The following is a 26,244-nucleotide window of genomic DNA, read 5'->3' as shown; positions in this document are numbered from 1 at the left end:
TTCGATGTGCTTCTTTAAGTCACAGAGTGTTTCTAACGTACTGTCTAATAATTATTTTAATTTTTATCTAGTTTTTAATAGTAAGTAAGTTTTTAGTAGTAAGTAATTATCTAGTTTTCACATTTTTTGGTAAGATTGTACCTGACTTGCAACGGTTTACATTGTCTACAAGTCCTACAATTCTCATCACTTTTGCTTACTTCTTATTGTATATCTTAAATAATATACTCGAAATTGATATTATTTCAATCTTAAAATATTCTAAAACTTGTATTATTAATTATACAAAATTGTTAAATTCTCTCATTGTTCCATCTATATTTTTTTTTATAAACGAAATCAAAATATTGCCATTTAATATAAGAATTCAAGATGCATTGGATTGACAAGATAGTAATTTCGGCTATGTATTTGTGAAGACTGAAATTATTTTCTTAACAACCTAATAATAATTTGTTTACTAAGCTCGCAAAATTTCTGATATTTTCCACGGTGTTTTATTAATGTAATAACTAATAACTGTAAAAATTTGAATGCTCCGTCATTATTTTTATCTAAGGGCTCATGGAACCTTAAATATTTTTACGAGGCATTCGCATCTTCTTTAACTTCCACGGCAAAGAAAAGGATTCAGCTACTGACAAAACTGCTCGATGGAAACGTCACCTAATAAACGATCTCGTAAACGTCGGGTCCGCGAATGTCGCCGGGGCGTTGAATTGGTCTGACGCGCGTAGAAACGACGCGATCGCTTTGCTACCCCAGAACAAAAACGGCACCACGATCGTCGAAATAAAATACTCTTTATGACAGTCGCCGCCGCACCGCGCCGTTCCGAATCCCTAACGCTATTGGCGTAAAACTCGGGCGTGACAATTGCCACGAATACCCCTTAGTTCCTTCGAAGAGGTTCCCTTCGACGAAGAGACACAACATCCATTGAACAACTACCACGCACACCGTATAAAATTGAACGCAACCACTCGAAGAATCGGAGTTTTAAAACCTATTTAAAACATCGCGTTGATCGAAACTTCGATTTCCCTTGCGCCTGACAAAAACCTCCAAAATTGGAATTTCTTAATATACATATAAATCACATAGGAAACATGAAGAAAACCGGTGCAGTGATGAACTCACTGGGAGATCAGCTCTACCTATTACATTATTCTTGGCGGGAAAACGATAACTAACATCTGCATACATTATTTAGTATTCATAGAAAAGAATACAAAACACGAGTTTATCAAGTGTAAGCATAGGAAAAAAAATAGAAAATACGCGATGAGGAGGATCTCACGGTGGATGAATCGCGGAATAGCAGTAAATCGGTTGTCGGCGCAGTTTTAATTGACAGGAATGTTTAGCGGTAATGAGCGTACGGTAGAATGAGCCGGGTGACTATGAGGTAGGAACAGGACAGATACGGCGACCAGGATGCCAAGGACTACGGTCGACAATGGTAGCGGAGGTGGCGGTGGCTGTAACGACGCACGGTAGTCGGGTGCATCGGTAGCAAGGAGCAGCCAGAAGAGGAGCAGCGCAGCGTTGCGCACCAGGGCCACGACTAGATAGAGACACACCGGCAGGAGCATAAACATCCCGGTGGCGGTCCAGTGGTGGTGGCGGCGGCGACGTCGGCGGCGTCGGCACCGACGGCGGCTGCCGCGGAGGCGGCGGGGGCAGCGCGCACGTTCCACACCGTGGGCGTCGCCATCGAGTTCCTACCACAACGGTAGGGGTGTTCTATGACGCTATAGATCATGCGGGCTCCGCCTGGTAGGCGGGCACAACCTGGTAGTTGGTACGCCGATGCTCTTTTCCCCTCGGTTCCACCGACCTTGCCAGCGCCGCCACCGGTGCCCGCCAAAACGATCTCCGCTCACCCGAGATATCTACTCATAGTCTGACGAACTCGTATCCTTCGACCTCCTTCCGATTCTTTCCCAGCTCGAATCCTCGTCCTAAATTATCGCTGATCGTCACGCGCCGAGGGTAACGCTCGCTCTTACTACTACCGGTCGGAAGTTATGCGAGAATTTTGAAATTTTTCGGAAAACAACATCGAACGGGCTTACGTCGGTCTGATGTCCGAACGTGAAAAATTACTGTTTTTATTAATTGCTTTACAAGGGAATATTTTGCGCTTATGTTTCATGACTAAAGGAGAATGAGATTCATTCCTGAGGTCAATTCGTAATAGCAAACTGCATTCTAAATTTTCCAGATTTTACGATTATCTCAAATTATTATAGTCTTTTCATGAAATTATTCAGTACTTAACTAAACCTAAACTGAATACGAAAAGAATTATCTAAATATTTAAAATGTACTCCAACATTGTTTCATTCCATAAAACTGTTTTATTTCTTAATCATTGTACAATTTAAAATAGATTTGAATACTAAATTTAAAATAATTATCACATGTTTTTCGATAATAACAATAAAAATTTTTCTTTAGAGAATTATTTGAAAAAGAAAAAACAATCTATGTATATAATAATTATCACATGTTTTTCGATAATAACAATAAAAATTTTTCTTTAAAGAATTCTTTGAAAAAGAAAAAACAATCTATGTATATATTTATCACTTCTACAGACATGTCTTACAATTTCCTTCAAATTTCGGTTTTCGAAGGAATATTATAATTTTGAGGTTAGTTTGTAAATTTGTGGAATAGCAATATAATCTTCACGTGTAAACAGTTGTCCAGCTTCGCATTGTGTGCCCCAATTATGGACAATTACAATAATCCACTCACCGAATCTATGCGAAGTCGATACCGAAGTGATTGGGATGAGAAACTCGAGAAACTCGTAGGTGTGGCTCCGTGACGCCGTAGTACCGTCGTACGCTACGCGTCGCATCCGACAGCGCCTCTGACGGCGGAAAAAAGTATCGCTCGTACAGAGCGGTTCTCCCCGCTCGCGGGTTTAAGCGGGGCCGAGGTGGTTAAGGACCCCGCCTCCTTCCTCGACCGTGTCTTACACGCGCGAACGCAACGTCAGTCCCTCGGGCCCATCCACGAACTTTCGTCGAACCTTTTCGTCGGGTCTCGTTCTCTGTATCCGCGACTCGCCCGTTTTTCTTTTCTATTCTCAACGCGTAGTTATAGTGCGAATGGAAATAAAGGAAAACCGCCTGGGTACCGGAGTGCGAACACGTTGGAGCGGACAGAAGAGTCCGACGACGTGGAATGGTTGTCATTGCGCCGCCGCTAAACTTCTTTACCAGTCTCTTCGTCGTTATTACCGCGTCGTCGAATCGACAAGTAGCCAAAAAAAATCGACGCTCACGGAAAGAATCGCCCCTCTTCTATCTACGATCGCATGTACACATTTGCTCGATGCTTTCCTTTCCTTCGAGGCATCCACCCTTCATGCGTTTTTCTGTTGCCTCGTCATCGAGGCTCGATGACCGATACTCCGACTTTCGATAATCGTCTCACGTTTTCGCGAATCGATCGGTAAAGTGGACGCGAGTACGAGGACGAGTGTGCAGTGAAAAAGATGCGAAGAGAAGCGTTGGAAAGAGAGTGGGCAAAGAGGCAAAGCATATAGCAAAGCAAAGGAAGAGCTTGGCAAGCGAGGAAACGAGAACGAGTGGCGGAGACGAGAGGGAAAGAGGACTACTACTCCTGGGGCCCCCCACCACGCGGGCTGCTGCCGCGACGCCAGTCCGTAGTCAGTCAGCGCTGGACCGCCGCCCGCTCGATTTCGCGATCCACGAACGACGGTAGCCACCACTTCCACCTCCACCTCCTCCTCCGCCTCCGCTTCTTTTCTCTTTACCTTGCTGACGTTCTTGCCCTCTTACCCTCGAGTTATCTCTCTCCTTTCCTCTCTCTCTCTCTTTCTCTCTCTCTTCATCGATATCTATTCATTCCTTTCTCCATCTTTCTATCTTTTTCGTTCTCCATATTTTTCGTACGGCTTTTATTTCTTTTTTTCCCATCTCTTCTCCTACTGTTCCTCCGTTTTACCCTGACTGTTTCAATTGGTCTCCGAGTCCAAGGTATACCTACACACGCGAGACCGCGCATAGAGATGCGATCGCCTATCGGCTCTCCCTCTCATTCTCTCGCTCTCTTCCATTTTCCTCTGTCGAGCGAGCTTTCGCTAGCTCCGTACGTACGAACGTAAGTACGTACGACGGAGTGTCGTGCGCGCGTCCCAAGTGGATGCGAGGCGTCGTCGCGAGGCACACGTCCCGTGGTCAAAAGTTATCGCGCCGATCCATCGGAGTTACTAGATCCCCGATAAGGAAGGATCTGCCAGTTTTTGGAGCAACTCGTTCCTCCGTATCGAGAACAAAAACTTCTCGAAAAAAATCTTCTCGCGACGCGCGAAGTGCACCCGCGGAGTCTGAGAAAGTGACGCGGATGCGTTGAAAAGTGTCGGAAGCCGGAGCCCGTGCCGTCTCGATTATCGTTCATGTTTATACACGCGGAGGGACGAACGATCGCATTCCAAACGTGCTGACGTTTCCCTCGCGACGCGCAGCTTCCAGAAGCTACACGTTTCCTACTTCTCATACTTGGATCATTCGTAGGTGCGGCTTATACGATCTCGTAACCCTCGCCCAAATAGGCCTGCGTTTTTTTTTCAACCAGTGAAGTATATTAGAAAAGTTGTAAATCGTGCCTCTTCCTATCGCGGCAACGCGAAAAGTGATACGCGCAATAATCTAAAGTATTGGTGAGATCACGTTCGACGTGATCCGCGGATCATGCATGGATCACGGAACTGGAGAATTTCCCCAAGTGCAATCAGTGCGCGATACACCTCGGGTCTGACGCCGAGCTCGTAACTGGAAAAATATTCGTATACGATAGCTTGTAGTTACATTCTCGTGATCATAAGCAAGTGTACCGGTGCACCGATGTAGGTGCGATACCACGCGGAGAGCGAAGAAAATAATAAAGGAAGATCAAAGACGAAATGACACCGTTTGACGGGGAACGGATCTTGTCGTCGAAACAATCCGCGGAAATCGCGATGAGGTAGTGCTCGCCGGACACGCGCGTGTGGGTGACTCTAGTGCACCGACGAAGGGAAACTTTGAACGGTTTCCCGCGGAAGATCTGAGACCCGGATCTTCGAGCGAGATCTTCGACACACGACCGTCACATGTTTGGGATTCGATCGACTGCGTTTTACGAGCGAAGTCCTGGAGGCCACAGAGATAATCAAGCATCCCCGAAGGACGCAGATGCCCCGAAGGAAACAGCACGCCCCGCAACGTATGAAATGTAAGTCGAAAAACTCCAATAAAATTATATAAGTTAAGTATAGACGAGTTCAACATCCAATTAAATCTATAATTCGATGTAAGCGCGTCTGAAATGTACCAAACTAAAAGCAAAGCGACGAGCAACAGCAAGATTCTTTTATTTTTGTCGACGCGGGGCCACGTGCACGCTGATAGTAAATAGATTCAACAACGTGTCGTTTTACCAAGTAAATTTATGCGCGTACTCGTCCTCGTTCTATCGATAAAACAGCATTTTTTACACACTCGGAAAACCACGTTAATGAAGATATAAACTCTATTAATTCTAGACGCGGGGCATCTATTTTGATCCTGCGGTCAATCGTTGTATCCATTACAACATTTATTTCAACAACTTGGCTAAATTATTTCATCGCGTTACAAGTTATTCGCGTCGCGCACGTTAAATGGTTTTACGCGTCGGTTAATCCGCACAGACTCCCATAAGGTTTCAGGAAAATTTCATCTTGATTGGTAGAACATCGCTGGAATTATAACGTTAACCCGTTCCTCGTAATGTAGAATAAATACAAGGATCTTTAAACGCTTGTATTTACATAGAAATAACACGAAACTTGTCCGCGTGGATCCCAAAGGAATATGAAAGTGTCTACCGTAAATTTATTCTTTTTCTTCGCGTGTTTACTTTAACAGAAAGAAATCATGACAGAATCTCTTCTCTTATCATTTAAATACGGGTTTTCAGAATTTTATTCGAAAAATTGAGTAAGATTTGCTAGCGAAGATAAAAGAGAAGAAAAGTTAATACAGAATTAAGGGTATTGAGGAAATTTTGTAGGCGTCGATAGGAAAACAGCCGTGAAACGGGCAGAAGATACGTGCGTTCGAATCCTCGATGCGCGCCATGCTGCTTTTCCCACGTGGGGAGCCATGAGGCGTAAACAAACTCGCCCCTGGTGGAGGACGCCATCTTGGTGAAGTTCTGCCGGAAACATTTACAATTCACTCAACTTGCCCTACCGAAACTCGGCCAAGCGCCGATAAATCTCGTTGTGCGCGCGCGCGGATACCCGCCGCGCGTACATAAATCCACGGCAGTCTACGGAGTTTCGGCGCCGTAAACGCCACAGTTTTTCGCCAGCTTCCGCGGTGCCTCTCCCGAGCACACGAACGGATTCGGTCCTCGATGACGTTTTTGCCCCGCGCGAAGGAACCATGTTCGACGGTGAATCCGTTTCGCATTCGACGCGACGGTGCGTCAACTGTCTGTCAGAATTTATTGCGCGACTCCGTACAATTTTATACTATCCTCCGTGGAGTTTTTAAGGAACGGGTTTTAAATCGTGCACGTAATCTATTGCGATCGCAGCTGTGCGTTGCTCGAAGCAGTTATCTTTGTGACGTAGTAGATGCATGTACACGACCCATGCCGATGAAGCCGTCAGCGAAAGTAGGCGCGAATGGGTTTTAAGAAATGACAAAATACGCTTCGCGAGTCGTGCTGGCTGGCTCGGCTCGGGCTAATTTCTCCTAAGTTTAATTTATGATGTCCAGGTGAAAGGACCCGAGAAACACGCCGATCCGCACGAATCGATCTCACGTCTATCGAGTCCGCCGCCGTGCCGTGATTGCTAACGCCGTGGAAGTTAATTAGCAATATATTACAACGGAAAGATTGGCCGCTAGGTGCCGGTTCGCGTTGCGTTCAGAAAAATCTAGATAAAATATCGACGAAATTTGTTACGACGTTTTGCAAATCGTTTAAAACCGAGGGCAACGATCTGCGGACGGATACGTTACTAAAAGCTTGCGTTCGTGTGAATTTCGGTCGAAAGGTAAACGATTCGTTTACGGAGTAATCGGTTGCAAGATGCTCGCATTATTTATTGCCGCTCTTTTCGACTACCGGAACGATGGGTGATTCAAGATCGCGTTAGACTAACGCGTTGGCTATTTATCAGAAAATTCGTAGCTGGCGCAACAGGTGCAGTTTAAAGGTATCTTCCCTCCTTAATGTCCGAAAAAGCGGACTTGTCTCGTAATTCGATCTCGCGGCACCAACGATCGAACGAAGCGCGACTCGCGTTACACCCTCCGAACTTAAGCTGTGGTGTAAGCAAGAAGCTGGATCCTGTATAAAAGGTCGGACGTCTTCTTCTTCAATACGAGAATTATTATCTACGGTGCCTTTTTAATGATCGCCTAACGAGCAACGTCGAACGGATCTGCGAGGAAGAGTGGCACGATAGCGGCGCGCTAATTATAAAGCTTCACTCGAATAGCTTCGGAGGACACGATCGAGTTGGCTACCGTGCGTTTCTCCGCGACTCGTGATCCACGGCTCCATTCATAAAGCAGGAAGAGTGCCCCAAGTCCGCGCAGGCGCGTCGAAACGGCCGTCGTCGTCCGTCTTCGCTACCAGATATTTTCGGCGGTCCGGAATTATAAAGCTAGCGCGCGGTACTATACGGTTTCATCCGAGACGCCACGAGACTCGTCGCGAGATTCGCCGCGACCGGGGATAACCGGGATGAAAATGATCGATTCGACGACAGACGGACCGCGCGTACTGAACGCCAAATTTCAACCGCTCTGATTATATTTAGAACGGCTGTTCGTCCTGTCCAGCGTAAAATGAATTTTTCCTTCGAATACAAACACTTGAAGAGAAGCATCTAATCGTGTCTCCTCAATACCATTGTTCTCCGAAAAAAGAAAACTTTAAGTAGACAAGAAAAGAAACACGTTTTGTCCATGCGTTTGCCTGCTGAACGGACGTGTCACAAAAAATTTACGATCTCTAATGGCCAGGATGCTCGCAGGTCATGCGGCACATGCTTCTGCTCGCATACCTGCTTCTTCTCGCAAGGAGAAATTTTGCTAGCGATCGTGGCAGAAACCCCCGGTGACCCGTGGCGAACGACGCCCATTGCGCAAAACTTTCACCTCAAACAATGCCGACGCATTTTTCGGTCTCGAAGCCTCGCTCCTCCACCGCCATAAATCCTTCAACTCCATGGAAAAAGCCCTTCGCCAGCTATGTACGGTCTGATGTGATACGGAAACCTGCGTAAGTCCCAGGACTAAATGCGGAAAACCCTGTGGCATTCGAGAGACGCGTGCTTAGTAGGACCGTGTGAATCGCATTGTACTGCGGATAGAAAAGCGGTCGGGAACGATGCTGCGATTCGTTGATACATTGACGACAAATGTAAGATCGTTCTTGTCTCACAACGAATTAGCCATGCGTGAAAGATTCGAGACCGAGGTTTCCGCGTCACGCGCGTGCATCGAGAGAGCCAGCTTTCTAATCGGCTTCCATTATTTCCGGTGATCATGATTTACTCGCGATATCGCATCGACGAGCAAATATGCCAAAAGTAGTATGGCCCGAGATAAATGAGACTGCAACGGAGGGGCTTGACTATTTTCATTCGGCTGTAATCTTTTGCCACAACCATATTTCTCGAGTAACCTAACGTTCGCGTTATTCTATGTATGTAACTCGCAAGCAGGTAAGCATGACGAATGATATTTACCAGAGAATAGGTCTCATAGTTAATAGATACTTCGCAATTTTCATCGCTCACTGTCAGCTCATCGACGATGCACGCGATTACTTAACCGTTTTTGATGTCGTAACGCGGCCGTTGACGCACGATCGAAAGAAGGGTGTGGTTGTCAAATGAATGAGGATAATTCTGCTACAAAATGCGGTTTGCTAATATTTTTTTTAAGACATTCTGCGTCTTCTATTATTCTCAAATAGTTATAGTTTCAATGTTTAATACAATCGATGGTAGATTTACTTGCCTAGATATGTTAAGTATTCTTAAATCAGTAATTTAAATTCATAAGAGCAACAAGAATTACATTTGAATGTATGAAATATAGTATTAATTGACGCATATATTGTATGTGTCTGTAATAGGAAGTTACATATTTCTGCTTAACTGTTTAATACCAATTCTGTGTTTTATTTGTATTTTCTTATTTCCTCCGTCGAATATAAAATAAATTTCTGAAAAACAAACATCGCATGATGGAATGAGGAATGACAAGTGTTCGATACGGAATGAAAATTGTCACGAGTACAGCAATCGTCGATATTCTACTCGCAGTGAATCATTTAACGCGAAGAGAGTTTTCATCGCGTTAACCGCTCGCGGTAGCGCACCGCACTTGGTCTCGCGTCCTCTCACCCTATTTTCGATGCTCGTAAAACAGGCGTCGCTGTATCCGACTGATCCGTCTCCCGATTTATACCGAGAGACGACTCGTCGTCGCTGTGCTCGGGGCTAGCGCCTGCTGCCGGATCTCTCTCCGTGCCATTCTCTAAGCGGTACTAATAAATTAGTCGGAGAAAAAGACGCCGGTACGACAGATGCCCGATGGCTGCCATAAAGGAACTGTTAGAGACGCTCGCGGGTGGTGGGTGCACATCAAAGCGTATCCCGCATCCGTCCCGCTGCAGCACCGTTGTTTTATGTTTACCGAGGGATTTGTTGCTTTTCTCCGTTTGCCTGACAAATACCCGGTTGAATTATATATTGCCGGTCCATACTCTCGAATAAATTTGCGATACCCCTGCAAAGCTTTTCTTATAAACCAGCAAGGTCAGCGAGCAACCAATATCGGATATATGTATGTACATCTTGGAGTTCCAAGGCGGCAAAAACCAGATGGAAGATCCATGGGCATGGTGGTTGCCTATCAAAGCAGACGCACAGGGGAGGAGCATTTTTACGAATTTCTTTTACAATTCTACCGCCACTTGGGCGTTGATCGGCCAAAGAGAACGCAACGACGTGTCCTCGCAGCGACGACACGGCGTGCCACTCAAAAACGAACTACCGCCGCGGCGTTTGGCGTCGAACGTGCCGGTACGCTTAAGTGACTTTCGGTGTTTGGTCTTTTGCGCGCGGCAAGAGTCTTGCCTTTGCGACCAAGCTCACTTTGCGGCTATGCTCGCAAGACGCAATCCACCAAGCGGAGGCGGCACAGTGCGTTTGACCTTACTCGCTTCTCGCCATTCCCCGCACGCACCGAGCCACACAGCGCTGTGTCTCCGCGCCGTGCTCAAACACCCCTAGCATCCCGCTCCTTTTTCTCTTCCTTGCGAACTCCCCCGAGATACCTGTGCCGTGCTATGCTACTCGCACAGATAACTAAATCGCCGCGTCGAGCCGGTCGAAACGCGCGAAACGAGGCTCGCGTAGCCGCTCATTGAGATTGGGGTGAGTGGGTAAAGGGGCGAAAGTGGGTTCGCTCGAGGGTGCGGAGAGGAAGACCGACTCGGCGGTGGAAGTGGGAGGCAGACGACACGGCTCGTGGCTCGCTTTAGTGGGGGCCGAGAACATCGCTGTTCGTTGTTGGCTGCCACCAAGTAAACTTGTTCCAAAACAACAGACGTGCAATCAGTAAATACGCACCTTCGATTTCGTTCCCTTTTTGTCTGCAAGGGACGACGAGGTGGACTCTGTCGAGCTTGATTGGTAACCTTTGATTTTCTTTCAATTTAAACGAATTAAAGCATCGATCGGGCGATTGATGTTCAATGGAATGCATTTCTCATTAAGAAGAACGATGCTCGCCGTAAAACTTAGTTCAAGTATCGAGAGTTCCGTACGCGAGACAAGAATTTGTACAGACTTCTTCGGGGAAATATTGGAAGAGCGGAGAGATCCTGCTGCAAAATAGCGATCGCGGTATACCCAGCCAAAACTCGTAGACGCACACGCGTGTATAACCGTGTTCGGAGGACGAAACAACGGCGATATATACATTGGCCACTTCTGTGTACGTGTAGGAGCATACGGGCGCGGGAAAAGCACGATGGTAGGGCAGGGAAGGGAAGTGAAGCACAGTATCGCGGTACAGTGGCCAAGCTATTCGGCCATGCACGTACAATCTAGGTACTGTTTCGCAACGAGAAGGCCCCGAAGGGGAAGTAAGCAGTATCTCTCGAGTTTCCCTCATGGCCCCTCGGTCCTCTTCTGTCCTTCGTCCTCTGGTCGTTGCAATCTTCCTACACTCCTTCCTCTCTTTCTCTCTCTCTCTCTCCCCGTAGCAAGTATACTACTACTGTTCGCCGCTTCATCCACCCCAACACCGCGACTCTCCACGAGTCTCCGGGGCAGAAGAGAAGATCGGAGTGGGGTCTTCTCCGTTCATCCGTTCGTCCGTCCGTCCGTCCAGCCGTATCGTCTCGTCTAGTCTCGTCTCGTCTCGTCTCGACTCGACTCGTCTCGCGTGACGGCCTCGTCAGCCGTCAGCCAAGCTTCGTCCGGATCGATACGCTTGCCACCCTTACGACCCCAACTTCCTCCACCTTCTCCTGTGAAAAGCAATGCACCTACCATCCGCGCCCCTCACCCATCGCCATCACCTACCCACCCTCCTGTTCTTTCTCTCTCCCTTCATCCTCGCTCGCGTCTCTTCCGCGAACCTTCCTTTTCCCTCTGACCCCCGCGCACACTTCCTCTTCTGCCATCTACTCCTCCTGCTTCTCCGGCTGCTGCCTCCTGCCAGCAAGCGGAGTCTAGTTGAGTCGAGTTGAGCCACCGGCCGGGTCAGAAGACGTCTGCTGCCCGGGCGAGCGACAGCTACCACCCTCCCCATTCAAACACCCACCTCCGTCCACCCTCATTTTACCACCTTCCCCTCCTTCTTCTCTTCCTGCTCGCCTCCTCTACCTTCGACCGTCCACCCACCCCTCGACCTACTCCACGACTCCATTCTACCGCGACGTGCCGCGAGATGGACAGCCTCGCCTCACCGTCGAATCCGTACTCCAAACTCGCTCACCCCTCTGTATCGTTCACATAAACGGTACGCTCCGGGTATTGGTGAGCTCCGCCGTCCTCTTCGTCAACCACTACCACTAGCCGCTTCCTTGCTACTACCACCGATGCCAACTCTTCCACCTTCTCCTTCCCTTTCTCTAACTTCTCTTTCTACTTCTCATCGTATCGGTAGGTGGTGGTGGTGCTACTTCTGCACCACATACTACCTTCAACTCTCCCTCCCCCCCGTGGAACCGTATCTCGGATCCACACTTTTCGCGAGTATTCTCCCGCATCGAACGAACCGGCCGGGTCTGACGACAGAGACCATCGCCCTGTCACTGACGTGTCTGCATCGTACGCTGGACAGTTATGCTGCGGAGCAGGCTCTCTTCTCTACCCTCTCTTTTATTCACAAACGAGCAGTTATGTTGCAACTAGTAACGCAACATATCCCATAGCAAGAAACGAAAAACCGTAGGAAATAAGTATTCGGATAGGGCAATTTATCATTTTTATTCTCGTACGGTTTCGTTATCTAATTGGTCATGCTACGAGGATTGCGAGGACTGAAAGTCGCGGTGACTGCCCGCCACCCTTCTCCTTCCTCTTCGTCGAGCACTTCTCCGCCGTACAGGCGAGGATCTTCCGTAATGAATCATTAGTAGTCGAGAGTCAATCGAAGATTAATTAATCGTTTGGATTCGAGAACCAATTAAAGTTTTCCCGACAACGAATCCGTCTGGTCGCCGGGACCGTAAAGATTCCGATTTGTTTTCACCCCGATTTCACCCGGCTATCGTCCTCGTGTCCGCATCGTTTGGTAAATTGTCGCGGATGCTGTGACTCTCGAAGCGAATTTTTGCGCTGCACTGCTCCCTCTTTGTCCCATTTGTCTGGCCTCGTTTATCTCCGCCGTTGCTTTGAAACGGCGTCACGTCGGGAGCTCACCTTTAATACGATGGATCCTCCAAGTTTACGCGCATCGCCGCAAAGTTTGACGACCCGGTGATTCACAATCAACCGGTGAGACGCGACGAAAGTGATGGGACCAAGTGCAAATGGGAAGAGAGAAAGAGAGAGAGGTAGAGAGAAGAAAGTGTTAGGGGGAAAAGAAGATAGGTAGAACGGAAGATATTTGGCACACTGACAGTTCGCCGCCCTTGTCGATCTTTTTACCGGAAAGAAGGGGGATGTAACGCGAGTAGGAGAGAGAGAGAGACCACGGGAGAAAAAGAGCGTGAGCATGCATTGAAATAAAACGCATGCCAACAACGTTAAACAGAGAATCTCTGAGGGCAATCAGTCGACTGGATGTATATCGATTTTAATCGATGTCGATTGTTACGGAGACAAGCAATCTATATTATGGACGTCAAGTGTCAGGGCAGCACGACGTGTTGAGATTTTGTGTCACAGTATTGGACTAATGCTCTGCTGCCCGGCACGTTTACCTCAGTCTACAAATGATTTAAGAAGACCGATCGTACGTTATTAGAAATCTCGTTCGTGTTTGCACGTCCCGGTCGGTTAAATAGCTGCGTGCGTCTAGAGCGCGAATCGAGAAGAACGGTGGGTTCAACGAGAATGGTTCTCGTGCGATCCTCCGTAGCCATGGACAGTTTTTTTCTTCCGCCAGCGTGACATACGGTGAAAATTATTGCCGTCGTCCGTGCTGCCCCTCTGGCTGCTCCTCCCTGTCCTCCCCAACCTGGCTCTCTTTCTCTCTCTGCCAACGTCTCTCGCTCCCCCGCCTTCTTGCGGATCGGACGAGTCGGAGGCGATCCCTGCCTCCCACGATACGGCACTGACGCCATCGTAGATGGGTGCCAGCTATCTAAGGGGTGATTTCTAATTTATGAGACTGGGGCGATGTGATGAACAGACGTCATAAAGCATGTCGCGCCCCGCGTCTGCAGCCTGCCACTCCTCCTCTGCCGCCTCTATACCTATGCCTCTGCTTCTGCCTTCTCTCTCCACCTCTTACTTCGCCCCCGTTCCCAACCCGGTTACGCCACCCCTGCCCCGTCACCCGGCCACCCGTCCAACAGTCCACCCGTCCACCCCCCTGTTATCGCTGCCTCCGACCTCTCCGGCCCTCTTCCACCTTCCGACGAACCCTACTTCCAACGCCTCACACCAGAGTTCTGTGATTTGTGGCCTCTCGAATTCTCTTCGCGGGCTTCTCCTTCCCGAAACTTTGCCTCTTTCTCCTAGGACGGACCTTCTCTCTCTCTCTCTCTCTCTCTCTCTCCACCTCTCTCTTTCTCTCCTTCTCTCGTTGACTCCTCTTTGCCCTCTTGCTTCGCCCATGAGTCTATTATCTCTCCCTCTTCATCTATCTGTCTCTCTATCCGTAGCTCCAGACTCGCTCGTCTATCCAAGAGTTCGTTGAATTCTTCATAAGGGTAGACAACACGAACGTTCCGGGAAACGATTCTATCACCCCCATACGCAACAAAGCTCGAGTTATTAATTAGTTTCGTTCGGCCATGGATCGAGTCTCGTTTTATCGCGAACGCGTGCACGCGTAATTTTTATCAGAATCACATGCGCAGTTCACGAAAGGTACATGAGGAGTTGCAAACCGCTTGACGAATACTACGTTCTACGCAGGTTGTCCGTTTTACGTACAGTTTCACCCTCTGATTTGCCCCGCCGTGGATATTTCTACCGATTGACCTTAATACACGACGTTTTGTATATCGATTCACAGATGCACTGGCGATCGTCGTTGACCCACGATCAGAAACCGTTGCATCTTATGAATCCGTAATGCGGTATGGTACAGAAGATAGACGTTTCTAACCACTTGGACAAGTTAGATCGGATTATCTATGAACCTGCCCAGACGGAGGACTGTGGATAGTTAAAAGAACAATACAACTGCTTATGAATACTTCGAAATTGAAAACGTCTGAGAAAATGAATTGTGATTGGCAAGTGTTAACCAACTCCGTTGATGTATTCTACGTTTAGAAAAGATGGTGGCGTTCGGAGCGTCGAGAATTTCGAGCACGAGAGACACGATCAGACGATCAGGTCGTATCAGCAGGTACCTCCGATTGAGGCAGGTAGTTGCGAGGCACGGGAAGACGTTCAAGAAAAGAACAACGGTTTGAAAATGTGGCGCGGTCCGGCGCGGCCCACAGAACCTTTGTGAAAAATCGTGTTATAACCCTAATTTAATTTTATGGCCGGCATTACGGCGGATTGTGTTGTATATCGAGGCCTGGGCATAATGGCCGTATATGGCTGCGTATAATAATGGAGAAAGAGAAAGAGCGACAGGTCAGCTAGGGACGGGGTAGCGAAAGCAGAAAGGAAAGGAAGACGGAAGAGCAAAAGGGGATAGGGTAAGAGGAAGGGCGGCTAATAATCAGTTGTAACGCGAACCGTCGTAAACCGCAAAACAACTAGAATCGAGCATCAAACAGGGTACGTGGTGGAGAGAATGAGAAAGGGAGAGAGAAAAAAAAGTGGCAGGAAGGTAGAGGAACAACTTCGGGGAGGAACGAGAGGCGCGGACCAACGAGGGTGTGTGTTTATATTTAAAAGGGTGGAAGCTGGAGTATCATTATCTCCGCATCGCGGGGAAGAGGTCTTTTTCATTTCGTCCCGTGCCCTTTTCGTCACTCGTCCCGACTGTTCGACTCGCGAATTCCTTCGGGGGCTTCTCGTTGATGCTCCTCGTCAAACCCGCCTGTTCGGCGCCTTGAAGCAGTTCATATTTTCGGATAGGATCGCGCATCGAAAATCCCTTCACCACGCGTTACTCGCGCTCCTTCGGTAGCGATTCCGTTCAGGAACCGGGAAAACTCTTCGGCGTTTCCTTCCATGTCTCTGACCGATGAAACGAGGAAAATTAAATGGGAAGCAGCAGTAAATAAAAGTTTCGGAGAGAGTAGCGCGATTTGCTCGAGAATTTACCGTATTTTTCGTAACGCTCGAAACGGGCAGTGGTCCAAAACGTGCGGGCGAAGGAGCAGAACTCGCCGGTACGAAATTACTATAATACATCGGGTATATCGGGGCCGGGACAAGAACCGCGTATTCCGTTATTATTATTGATCGGCGGGAACGATATTAAAGTGGCCAGGGGCCACTCTCTATATTTACGCTGGTTCTTCCGAAAACCGTGAAATTACTGATAATCATTGTGAGCGGCAAGTAACGCAGCTAGACGCGCTCTTAACAATAACCGCGAAGCTATATAATCACCGATCCCTTCCACTTTCCTTTCTCATTCTCATCTCCGTTCTCGTCTGCCTTCTTTTTTTCTCTTGTCAAAGCAAAGGCTTTGTTCGCCTATCTTTACTAGATTTTGAGCCTATCAAGAGAAAAATCGAAGATACAAAATAATAATGAAATCCTTCCTCTTCATTGGAGTTACTATTTATGAGAAATTGTTTCCACTCTTCAGGAATCATTATCAGTAATTCGTAGAATGACGTAAGTCCTATATTTAAAATTAACCCGTATGGGAGAAAATAATTCACGAGTGAATCTTGGCATTACTATTTCTGTTCAGTTATGGTAATTAAATTAATACGAGTTAAGAATATTTGTGTAATCTCACGCGAAAATTATTATAACATATGTCATTGCGACGGTTCCTATTTATACATAATGCTATTTCGGGTAAGTGGAAGTACATTTCATAATTTTATATGATTCTATTTTCAACTGCTTGTAGTACGACACTATTTGACAGGTGCGTATAATTCAATTTAAAAATAAAGATCAATCTGTTACAGTAGAGGTACAATAATCAAGTTTAAAGCATCGAGTTGGAATCGTGTTGAATTTTTGCTGTAATATAATTAAATTGAAATAGAATCATATTGCATGTACTTTTTATCTAGCGTCACGTTGTGAGTTCTCAACTAGAATTATATGAAATTATTTTCATAGTTATGTTTGTATGAAATACTCCTCTGAAATAGCATTATATGAATGGGAGCCCTCGTCGATTGGAAATTTCATGCTGAAAATAGGAACACGAGCGTTAAACTAATTGATGATTGAAATCATTTAGACGGATTCTTGACGGGGCAAGAAATGGAAGGTAAAGAAAAATCGGATCAGCTCGGGAGGGTACAAAAAGGACTCGCGGAGCGCGACAAAACGGCGTATGTCCGCGCAATGATGCCGGCACGTTCTTCCACGCGCACTCGAAAGGGAAGGACGGAGCCGGAGCCGGAGCGGGGTCAGGCCGTCGAGAGCGGGTAGGCAGCAGCTTCGACTTCGGCTGCCGGCCGCCGTAAAAACGTCAATTAAAGTGTTTTATTTGATCCTTCGTTAGAACGTTGAAATGGAATTTTGATTTATGACTGTGCCGTCCTCGCGATGTGTGCGTGTCGAGAGCGGCGGTGCGCCCGCGCGCATACGCGTAAATAAAATAAATAGGAGGCTATAATTAGTCGGCCGGTACGGTATACCGTTCGGTCGATCCCTATACACGACCGGTTCGCGAGCTCGATATTATACTCGAACGAACGAATTCCTCGGCTCAGCGTGTCACGTCGCGTCGTTCGGTGGAAAATAATAGGACCACCTTCGTATATACCTGTGCGCAACATTCCCGGACAGCGCATCGTTGAACGCAGGAACGCGTTCGAATACGCTTTTCGCGGGTCTGTTGCGAGAATAGGTAACGGGCAAAATCGTTTGGTTCGGGATATCTTTATCGAGACGGACTTAATAGCGTGGTTATCGGGGGGAGTGGAGAACGAGAGAGAGATACTGGATGGGGCTGTGGGAGGTGATGGAAAGAGATACAACTACAGCGAGAAGTTCAGCGACAGGCCCCGGCGAGATGCCCACGCGCTCGTCGATGTCCTCCCGAAGCGATTTATTATCGAGAACCGGTGTGCGTTCGGGAGCGTCGAGGCCGAGGAAATAACACGTGCGATCGGAGCGTGCGCTGCGCTGGAGCGAGCGAATGACCGAGTTAAGTGAAGAAGAGTCGTACCAGCCGTCCCGCCAGCCGGCCGTCCAAATGTTATTGTTTATTGTGGCCCAACGACAGCTTGATTTATCATGCGAGCCGGCCATAGCCATGCGTGAAATAGTGGCATAATCCCGTTGATTTGTGGCTACCATTGTTCGCGCTACCACTCTGCTGAAAGTATTTTTCCTTTTTTTTTGTTTTTTTTTTCTGCATTTTTTTGTTTACGCCCGATTATTGTCTTTCCCGTTCGATGCGGAGCTTTCTGTTTTTCCGAAGTTCATCCGTTTAAAGGACCTGCGAAAGCGAATCGAATGTCGCACGCTAATTTCAGTCATCCCCGAACATATCGTCGGACCGAGCATAAGGCAACTTGTGAACTGGCTTTCTATGTTACGTACACTGTAAATTGTCTCTCTCTTCTTTTTCTGCGAGGATTTCTCATTACCGATGTGTGCCTCTACTGCACGCCCAAATGCGTGTCGTGCCCTCGCCGTGGGTTCTTTGATCCTCCGTAGCTTAGCTCGCGGCAATCGATAAATTGTTAAGATTACACGATAACGACGGGGCGACGCTGTGATGGAGCGAGCACGTAATTTGTCAGGTATAACTATAGTCCTCGGAATGACGGCGTCAGATTTTTGACCGTGCTCGTACGAGAAAATCATGTTCTTCGGTGATTTTACGGCACGCGTCAATATTATCTCCCAATTAACGTTCACGCTAAAGAAACGACGATCGACAGCCAGCATCGTTCGCACGAAATGGAATGTAATTTCTCGCGGAAGGTAGCCTTGAAGCCCTCCCGACGCTGAGGCGCTGTCAAGGGCCGAGTGACAAACAACTCACGAGACTTTGAACCCAGTAAGTGGCTTGTTCTCCGGCGGGTAAGTAGCCGTCCGGTCATCGATAAGCCGACCTACTGTGCTTCTTACCCGGTCGCGTATTACGGCGCGAAACGACGGGCGGTCCCTTCCGTTTGACGAGAGCCATTCATCCTCATCCACCTACGTTGATACCCACTCGCTCGGAGCCCGGTAACGGGCACGCAGGCACGCGTATTCTTCCATTGTGCGTCCATCCATCACGCGTCAGAAGTAACGCAGCTACGCTAGCTCGATCGGGATCGATCCTAGACCCACTTTACGCGAAATGATCTTTCGCCCTTTTTTCAAAATATCGGAGCGAGCACGCCTCGCGCCTCTATAATAGGTGAAAAATTGGCTGAACAGTGAAAGAAGGGTGGATCAAGAGGGTGGCTACCCCGGCGTCGAAGTGATAGAAGAATACAATATTTCGGACAGCCGGAAGTCGCAGGACATCTCTGCGATGGAAGGGCCTCTAGTGGTTCGAAATACAGGCCCTTTGGCGATGACCTGCCAACGGTTCGCGCATTAGCTCGACAGATAGCGCTGCCTAATCGGGCCTCATAAATTACCAAATTAATATCCCGCGTTGCCGATGCCAGGCTATCCGTCAGGTGTCAGCCGCGGTGCAGATAGCGGCACCCGCCTCCACCTCTTGCTCCCAGTTTCCCTCTGCTATTCCCTCCCGCTGCTCATCTCCAGAGCGACTCACCATCACCGACTACGGCGACGACGATCATGAACACGACACGGCGGATGTTCCGTGTCCTTTAACCTGCTCGACTTTCGTTCCGCACGATCCTTCTCCTTCGTTCAATTTAATTCCGTTGCGGTTTATGCGCACACGCGACCTGCAGGAAAGTGTAGGTACGTGCAAGGACCACCCATGGTGTTTGGTTGTTCTACCAGACCTAACGGTAGTCGAGCTCGTAGGTATGCAACAGAGGTCCGTCGGTTCACCTCGCCTTGCCACCCTTTATTCCTCTTCGCGGTGTCACGCGTTCTCGCTCTCTCGTACTTTCTCTCTCTCTCTCTCTTCGTCGTACGTTTCGACGCTCTCTTCTGTCAGGCTGTCCATTCCGTTTAACTCGCCCACGCGCGACGCGTAAACGCATATAAAGGGAAGCAGGGCCGAAAGGTGTACGTATAACGCAGGGACGGTACGGGCGCGTTGTCACGCAGTGGCGTAGAACGAAAGCGCGAGGATATATTCGAAACGGTGAAAGATATTCGGGTGGACGGCAAGTAGCCCGGCGAGAAACGAACGAGGAGAGAAAGGTGGATAGGCCGGGTGGGAGCGTCGACGAAAGAAGGGGCAAGAACCGCTTACGAATTACGCGACGAGCAGCTTGCTACACAAACCGGCTTCGAGCTACCTTTATGCGACACGGCTGCCAATTAGCGGACTGACATCGACCTGACTGACCACCGTGCACTGCCAACCAGTCGTTTCTTCGGCTCGATCCTCGCCTCTCCTTTTCCCTCGATTCTTCTCTCGCCGCGGCATCATCATCATCGATCTGTCTCGTCTTTAATAGGCACGACCGAGCCTGTGCCCGGTTTCCTTCGAGTTTTCCCCTTTCTGCAACTTTGTCCTCTTTTCAATTATAAAAATTGACAAGGACACAACTGTAAAACTGTCGCAAAACACATCGGATCGGTTCTTGATTTTCGAGTCTCGTTGACGGTGACTCTCGCGTGGGTTTCGAGGAGGATCTGTTCAGAAATGAAAGAAAACAACAAACGGAATGAAATCGCCGGTGACGCGACTCGCTCTAAGCTGTACCCGTACGCGTGGGTCGTTCGAAGGAGTCTTGGACGAGTTTCGCGACGGTGTTGGTAATTAATCGGTCGTCACTTATACAATTTACTATACGGCGAACGTCGAGAGGTATCCTCGTATAACGTCCCGGGAGATGCAACGAATCGGAGGACGGGCTAAAATCGTCGATCGATGCCATTTTCTCGTTCCACGTATTACCGATCGGTAGCGTGAGCAAGGCAATAATTATTACGTATGTCGGCTGGTATTATTCGGGCACCTTTTAAAATGTCAATAAAAAACTCGAACGGACCCGCTATCTTTGTCGTTTCCTCTTTTACCCCTCCCTTTGCCCTGGTGCTGTCTGCTACCCGCAACCCTCGAGCGCCGCTTTCTTCTACCCCTTTTTTTAATGCCGATGCAGCTGCACTCTTTTCAGAGGAGGCCCCGTCACGTTGCATTACGGAATGATATTTGCTAATTGGGCACGAAGATAAAACGACAACGGCGTGGCAACTAATAACCGTCCCTGCATCCTACATCCTCCTCTGCTCTTCCTCCTCGTTCTCTACCCTTCGCGCAGCATCATCTCCACGTAGTTTCTCTTCCGCCGACTCTCGGTCCCCAGGGGAACGGATAATCATACGTTGAACCGCGTCGCAACTAGCCGCAACACTTTGGGACGAAGCGCGTCGCTCCCGTATCAGCCGCGTATCAGTTCGTTTTATCGGCTCGCTTGCTCGCCAACTACCTCTGCAATGATTCGGAGCCGGTGTAACCGATGAATTCCACTTTCCGCCGATCCTTCCAACTTCCCAACAAATTATCGATAGTCGAAGATTATCGAGAAATAAGCTTCTCGCTTGCTAACCGTAGCTACGTGTATCTATCAAACGAAAGTTGACAATGCGGTCTCGTACCGTTGCGAGTCGGTCGAGTCGGTCAACGGCTCGGCCGAATATGGCCCTGAAGCGGTAATAAAAATGAGGGGAGCGAGAAAACGTGTGCCTCGGATCTGACGGCTGATGGAGACGTCTTCGTTTCAGACAGACGCCTCGGACGTTCGCGACGTTTGATCGACGGTTCTTTCCTCCTTTCGCATACGTCGCTCCCGATCCGGCTCACTCCCTCGCACCATTCCCGACTCTCTCCCTCTTCCCGTGTCACGTCTCGTCTCATCCCGGCCTGTCCGTCTTCTACCGCTCGCCTTCTCGGTTCGCGCTTCTCGCATCATCTTAACGCTACCAGCGCGGCGCATCGTTTCTCTTTACCCGTCTCTTCCTTCGTGATTTCGTCTTCGTCCATCCTCCATTCTCCTGTTTCTTCTGACTCGATTCTCCAGTCACTCGGTTGAGGCTCGGAGAAGGCACTTCGCGCCCCGCCGTCATCGTTCGTGTTTTTACCGGGCCGCCTATAAATAGGCTAGCCGCGCAGAGCCTCGCTTTTGCTCCGAACCGGACGCTTTCTCGCGTCACGGGCTCGTCATCCTATTCAAGGTCCTCCGATGAAACCAAATTCGTCCTTTGTCTTCTCCTTCCTCCTTCGCTTCACCCGATCGATCCGTCAGACATAATGCACGAGGCGTTCATCGATTTTGAAAATTGATACGAGGATCGACTTTCGCAACGCGGTACGCGTATCGTGCCTCGCGCATACTCCAATAAGCATCGGACGTTCGTTCTCATAACGGGAACTTCCCAAACGCGGAGTTACGAATAGAGTTGTGCCGAGCCGTTGCGAGAGATGAGGCGGGTGGAAAACGGGCGAGCGGGGCGCGAGTTTTGCCGCGTTATAGCCAAAGATACGAGTGTCCCGGGGAGGAAGGAAGTCGGTGCTAGGAGGGTTACGAACGGAGAAAGAAAGAAGAGAGGCCGCGGCGAACGCGCGCAGCCTGCACAACTTGATAATAATAAACTGAAAAAGGAGCAAAGGGCGTTATTTTAAAAGGGAAATGCAACGCCGCATTTTTATGTCTTCGCCAGAACTTTTCATCTCTCGCGCTGCCGGTAAAGGGGGTTGCCGGCAGGGGAGTGGTAAGTCGAGGGATGCGCGGCTATCCGTGGAAACCTCGCGAAGGTTAAAGCGAACACGGACGACCGAGAAGAGACACGAAAGAACCAAGGGATAGGGTGGGAGGAGTACGGCGAAGGGGGATCACAGCGCGCGAAGGGGTGAAAAAGAGTGTTTTGGCATAGCGGCGTAGGGGGCTGGCTGAGTAGGAGGCTAAAACGCGGAATGAAACGGCAGACTGCCGCTGATGAAATTCATAATTTAGATCCAATGCGCTCTCTGTACCTCGTTTAGAATACACTGCTATTTATAGTCGAAATTTTCCTTCGGTCGGAACAACCCCTTCCAGCCACCCTACTGACGCCTCGAAGGAGCATAAAACCCGTCTCCTTCATATCTATCCCGTTCTCCATTCGTGGCTCCCAGCTTTTTCATCCGTTTGCACCCGCGATTATGGAGAAGGATTTCCTGCGTTACGGATCCTTCTTGATCTGGTATATTAGGGAAATTTCGCCTAACGCTTGTTTCGCTTAACCCAAAACAGCTTTTAAAACAAACATCCGTTTTTCGTACCAGTTTAACGGATTTTACAGTTTTTGGCATTTATAAAAATTCAATTTGTTCGATCAAAGACTGAATAAGTTCAGTTAGTTATTTTTCCAGTCGCATTACATATACATTGATTTTTTGGTGTTGCTGCGATACACAAGGGAGAAATTAATTTTACCAAATGTGGAACTGACACTGCGAACTGAAAACAGTCATGTATTGAAGCCACTTTTTTCAGTATTCATGAATGTAATAAAAGTCGGCGATGCGGATATTGAAAAAAGTACGATTATTTATAAATGCTTCTGTTAAGTGATGAATAATTACGTAAACTCTTTTCTACCAGTAATAATCATAATGTAACGCTAGAAGCTATTCTATTTTGTATAATAGCAATTGCCTCGGGTTTTCTGAAATAAAAATGGTTCCATAGGAAATTTCATTGATGCTGATCGGTATTGTTAGTTTGTCAATGATCTCGTCATGGCTCTCCAAAGGAAAAAGCGTTCTCGATCGCTTCCAAGACAATTCCAATCGATGATAATATCGTATCACGGCGAGCTCGCGTTCCACCTACGGTCGATTTCTCGAACGGCAGGGAAGCGAGAGAAACCGAGAGGCATCGTAAATTGACCGTAATTGCGTTCAATGTTACGCGCGCACGAACGGATCAAAGTCAATTGCTCGAAGTGACGGAGTCGCGAGGAAGACGACGAAACCAATTGCTTCTGACTTCGCGTCGGAGTTCGCGAACGGCTTATTCGCGTCATCGCGAAAAGTGCAGAACGAAGAAAACAAGCCGTGACTCATTCCTTTCTCGCGGCCGACCTTTCCCGATTTCTATGACCGGTCGATACTATTTAGGAAATGATCGCGTTTTTGGATCGCGGCGCGTTCGACGCGTGACGGTCAATTTCGTTGATAAAGCAAGGCACGTTAACGGTGCGACACGGTACGATGCGAAGCACCGTCCGCGCGATGAATGACAAGGAGGACAAAGACGGGCGCGAGCAAACAATAAACGTTAAACTCGAATGGGTCGGCATACAAAGCCGCGGCTCGTAGAAGAAAATCTAGGATATAGAAAGAGAGAAAGAGACGATCCTGACAGGGAGACGACGCGTCGATCAAGCGGCACGCAGCAGAATCGGCATTCAGAGCTTCCTTTTTCTCCGACAGGCTGCGCCGATCGTTAGGAAGTCGAGTGTCAAACTGTCCGGCTTGTCACCGCGTGCACGCCGCCGTGCCGCCGCGCGCCGCGCCGTATCTATCGCGGCGTTTACACGCTCGAAAGGGGAATACGAGATTCGCGCGTTGTCTCCGGAAGATGAACTCGCGGGCTCGTCGACGATAGCAGGTGTCCGTGACTTAAGCCACGGTTCAGGGAACAGGTTCTCCGATCCGGGAAGTTCTATCCTACGCGATCCGTCCGCGGAACTATCAACGAGCTGCAAGGGTTGATTCGATTTCTTCTTCTCAAGATCTCACACGTGAATCTTGGAATACATTAACATGATAATTTCGCGCAACTCGCTTACCGAGCGGATCATAATCGAGCATGGTTAAATATGATTAACTTCCCTCTTACTACCGTACCACTGAATGCGCGAAACATACATACGTATACGCGTATAGTGCATACTGGAAATTACCCTTTCGTTGGACGGACCATCAATCTTGCAGAGAGACACCGATTGCTCGAAGTTACGATCAAGACAGTTTCGCAGCACGAATCGAACACGTGCTAGTTCTTAACAATCGATACGATTGTAGCAAAAATATTTTCTCGATACATATGTATTCTTTCTTCGTTTGCTAAGATCTGTTTATTTTCAAAAATTGATTAGGTACTTGTCGCGAAATTTTAATCGCTCGACGCGTTTCATCGTACGTTACACGTGTAATGAAAGCGTTCGTGCGCATCGGTGGCGATTTCGATCTTAACTGTCGACGTCTTCTTTCGAAGCGCGTAACGAAGACTTGACCACATTGCGTCAGGTTGCGTTCGCGCCGAGTTAACCCTTCGGAAGTTCGACGGGCCAGTCAACTTCCGTCATCGATTCCGCGCGCTCCCTTGATACCGGTCGATCGAACGAGTCGTCTAAGCGATCCGGACGCGAAGTATCCCTCTAATTATCGTTCTGCTCGACCCTGGAGACCGGTCGTCGGTTGCGTTGTTGAGAAGAAAAGAGAAAAAGTAAAACGGCAGGTTTACCCACGATAAATCTCGCGGTACTCAGGTATAAAGAGGGCTGGTGCTTCGGTCGACGATAACGTTTCCCATCCCTTTTCCACTCGTACGATCTTTCCGCTTCCTCGTCGTATCCTCCGGGAACGCGAGTCCCGCTCTATCGAATCTACTGAAGTAGGGCCCCGGGAACCGAGAGAGAGAGAGGGAGATGAAACGAAGAAAGGAGCGCGAACGAGCCAGAAAGGGTTGAGAGATCGGGCTGAAGATAAGACTCATAATGAAAGGCATTCATTCCACCGCGAACCCGACACACTGAACTTGAGTGACGTGGTTGCAGACAGCTGCTCAAACCTGATCGCTTCGTACGCACCTTCGCCCATCCGTCCGTCCGTACGTCCATCCATCCATCCATCCATCCATCCATCCATCCATCCGTCTTTCGGACTATCCGCCCGTCCGTGCGTTCCATCTCACATGATTTCCTTTATATAATATCGTATAACCAACCGAACCGGAGGCGCGGACGTTCTATTAAATCGATTCGATACGAAAACGTTGACCGGGATCCTGCGAGGCCGATCGGCGACCGCAATCTTCCTCGATCGCGATTTTATCTCCTCAGACAGGAGGCGCGGCTGCGTATTGTTTAGCCATCGTTCTTTGGCATGCCCGACGATGCTTAACGCGCCAATAACTTTTTCGTACGCGTCATTCACAGGAGGAGCCGGATAAACTTTTGCTTCGCGTCGACGGAAATACTGCGCGTCGTAGGAGGCGAGGTTGAGTCAACGTTGACGAAAACGTATCAAACTTAACGAGGTTAAAATCGCGATACCCGCCCGTATGATTTCTCTCGAGGAACAAAGATGTTTTCCTAACTCGCCCACGTCGCGG

At 48.5% G+C, this 26,244-nt stretch overlaps 2 protein-coding genes across 5 annotated transcripts in view; one reads left to right on the top strand and one right to left on the bottom strand.

Annotated features, from left to right (window-relative positions):
* LOC108632068 (zinc finger protein 845) overlaps positions 1 to 2,852 on the bottom strand; it is a 29,714-nt gene extending 26,862 nt beyond the window's left edge. The window contains exon 1 of the mRNA XM_018036370.2: positions 2,767 to 2,852. The gene's annotated coding sequence lies outside the window, so the exon portion shown is untranslated. The remainder of the gene's footprint in view (positions 1 to 2,766) is intronic.
* Positions 2,853 to 3,694: 842 nt separating this feature from the next.
* The window catches only part of tio (zinc finger domain-containing protein tiptop), a 72,460-nt gene continuing 49,910 nt past the window's right edge, over positions 3,695 to 26,244 (top strand). For 2 of the 4 annotated variants that reach the window (XM_018036630.2, XM_018036626.2), the window contains exon 1: positions 3,704 to 5,256. In XM_018036630.2, coding sequence (XP_017892119.1) covers positions 5,217 to 5,256 — 40 coding nt within the window. In that variant the 5' untranslated portion in view covers positions 3,704 to 5,216. Of the gene's footprint in view, positions 5,257 to 26,244 lie in introns of all 4 variants that reach the window. The other 2 variants (XM_018036628.2, XM_026819408.1) reach the window with 2 other exon arrangements.

Source organism: Ceratina calcarata, unplaced genomic scaffold (assembly GCF_001652005.2).
Source record: "Ceratina calcarata isolate Rehan_Ccalc_2016 unplaced genomic scaffold, ASM165200v1 scaffold151.2, whole genome shotgun sequence".
NCBI lineage: Eukaryota > Metazoa > Arthropoda > Insecta > Hymenoptera > Apidae > Ceratina > Ceratina calcarata.
The sequence above is the reverse complement of the archived record's forward strand: the minus strand, read 5'-3'. Positions and strand labels throughout refer to the sequence as shown.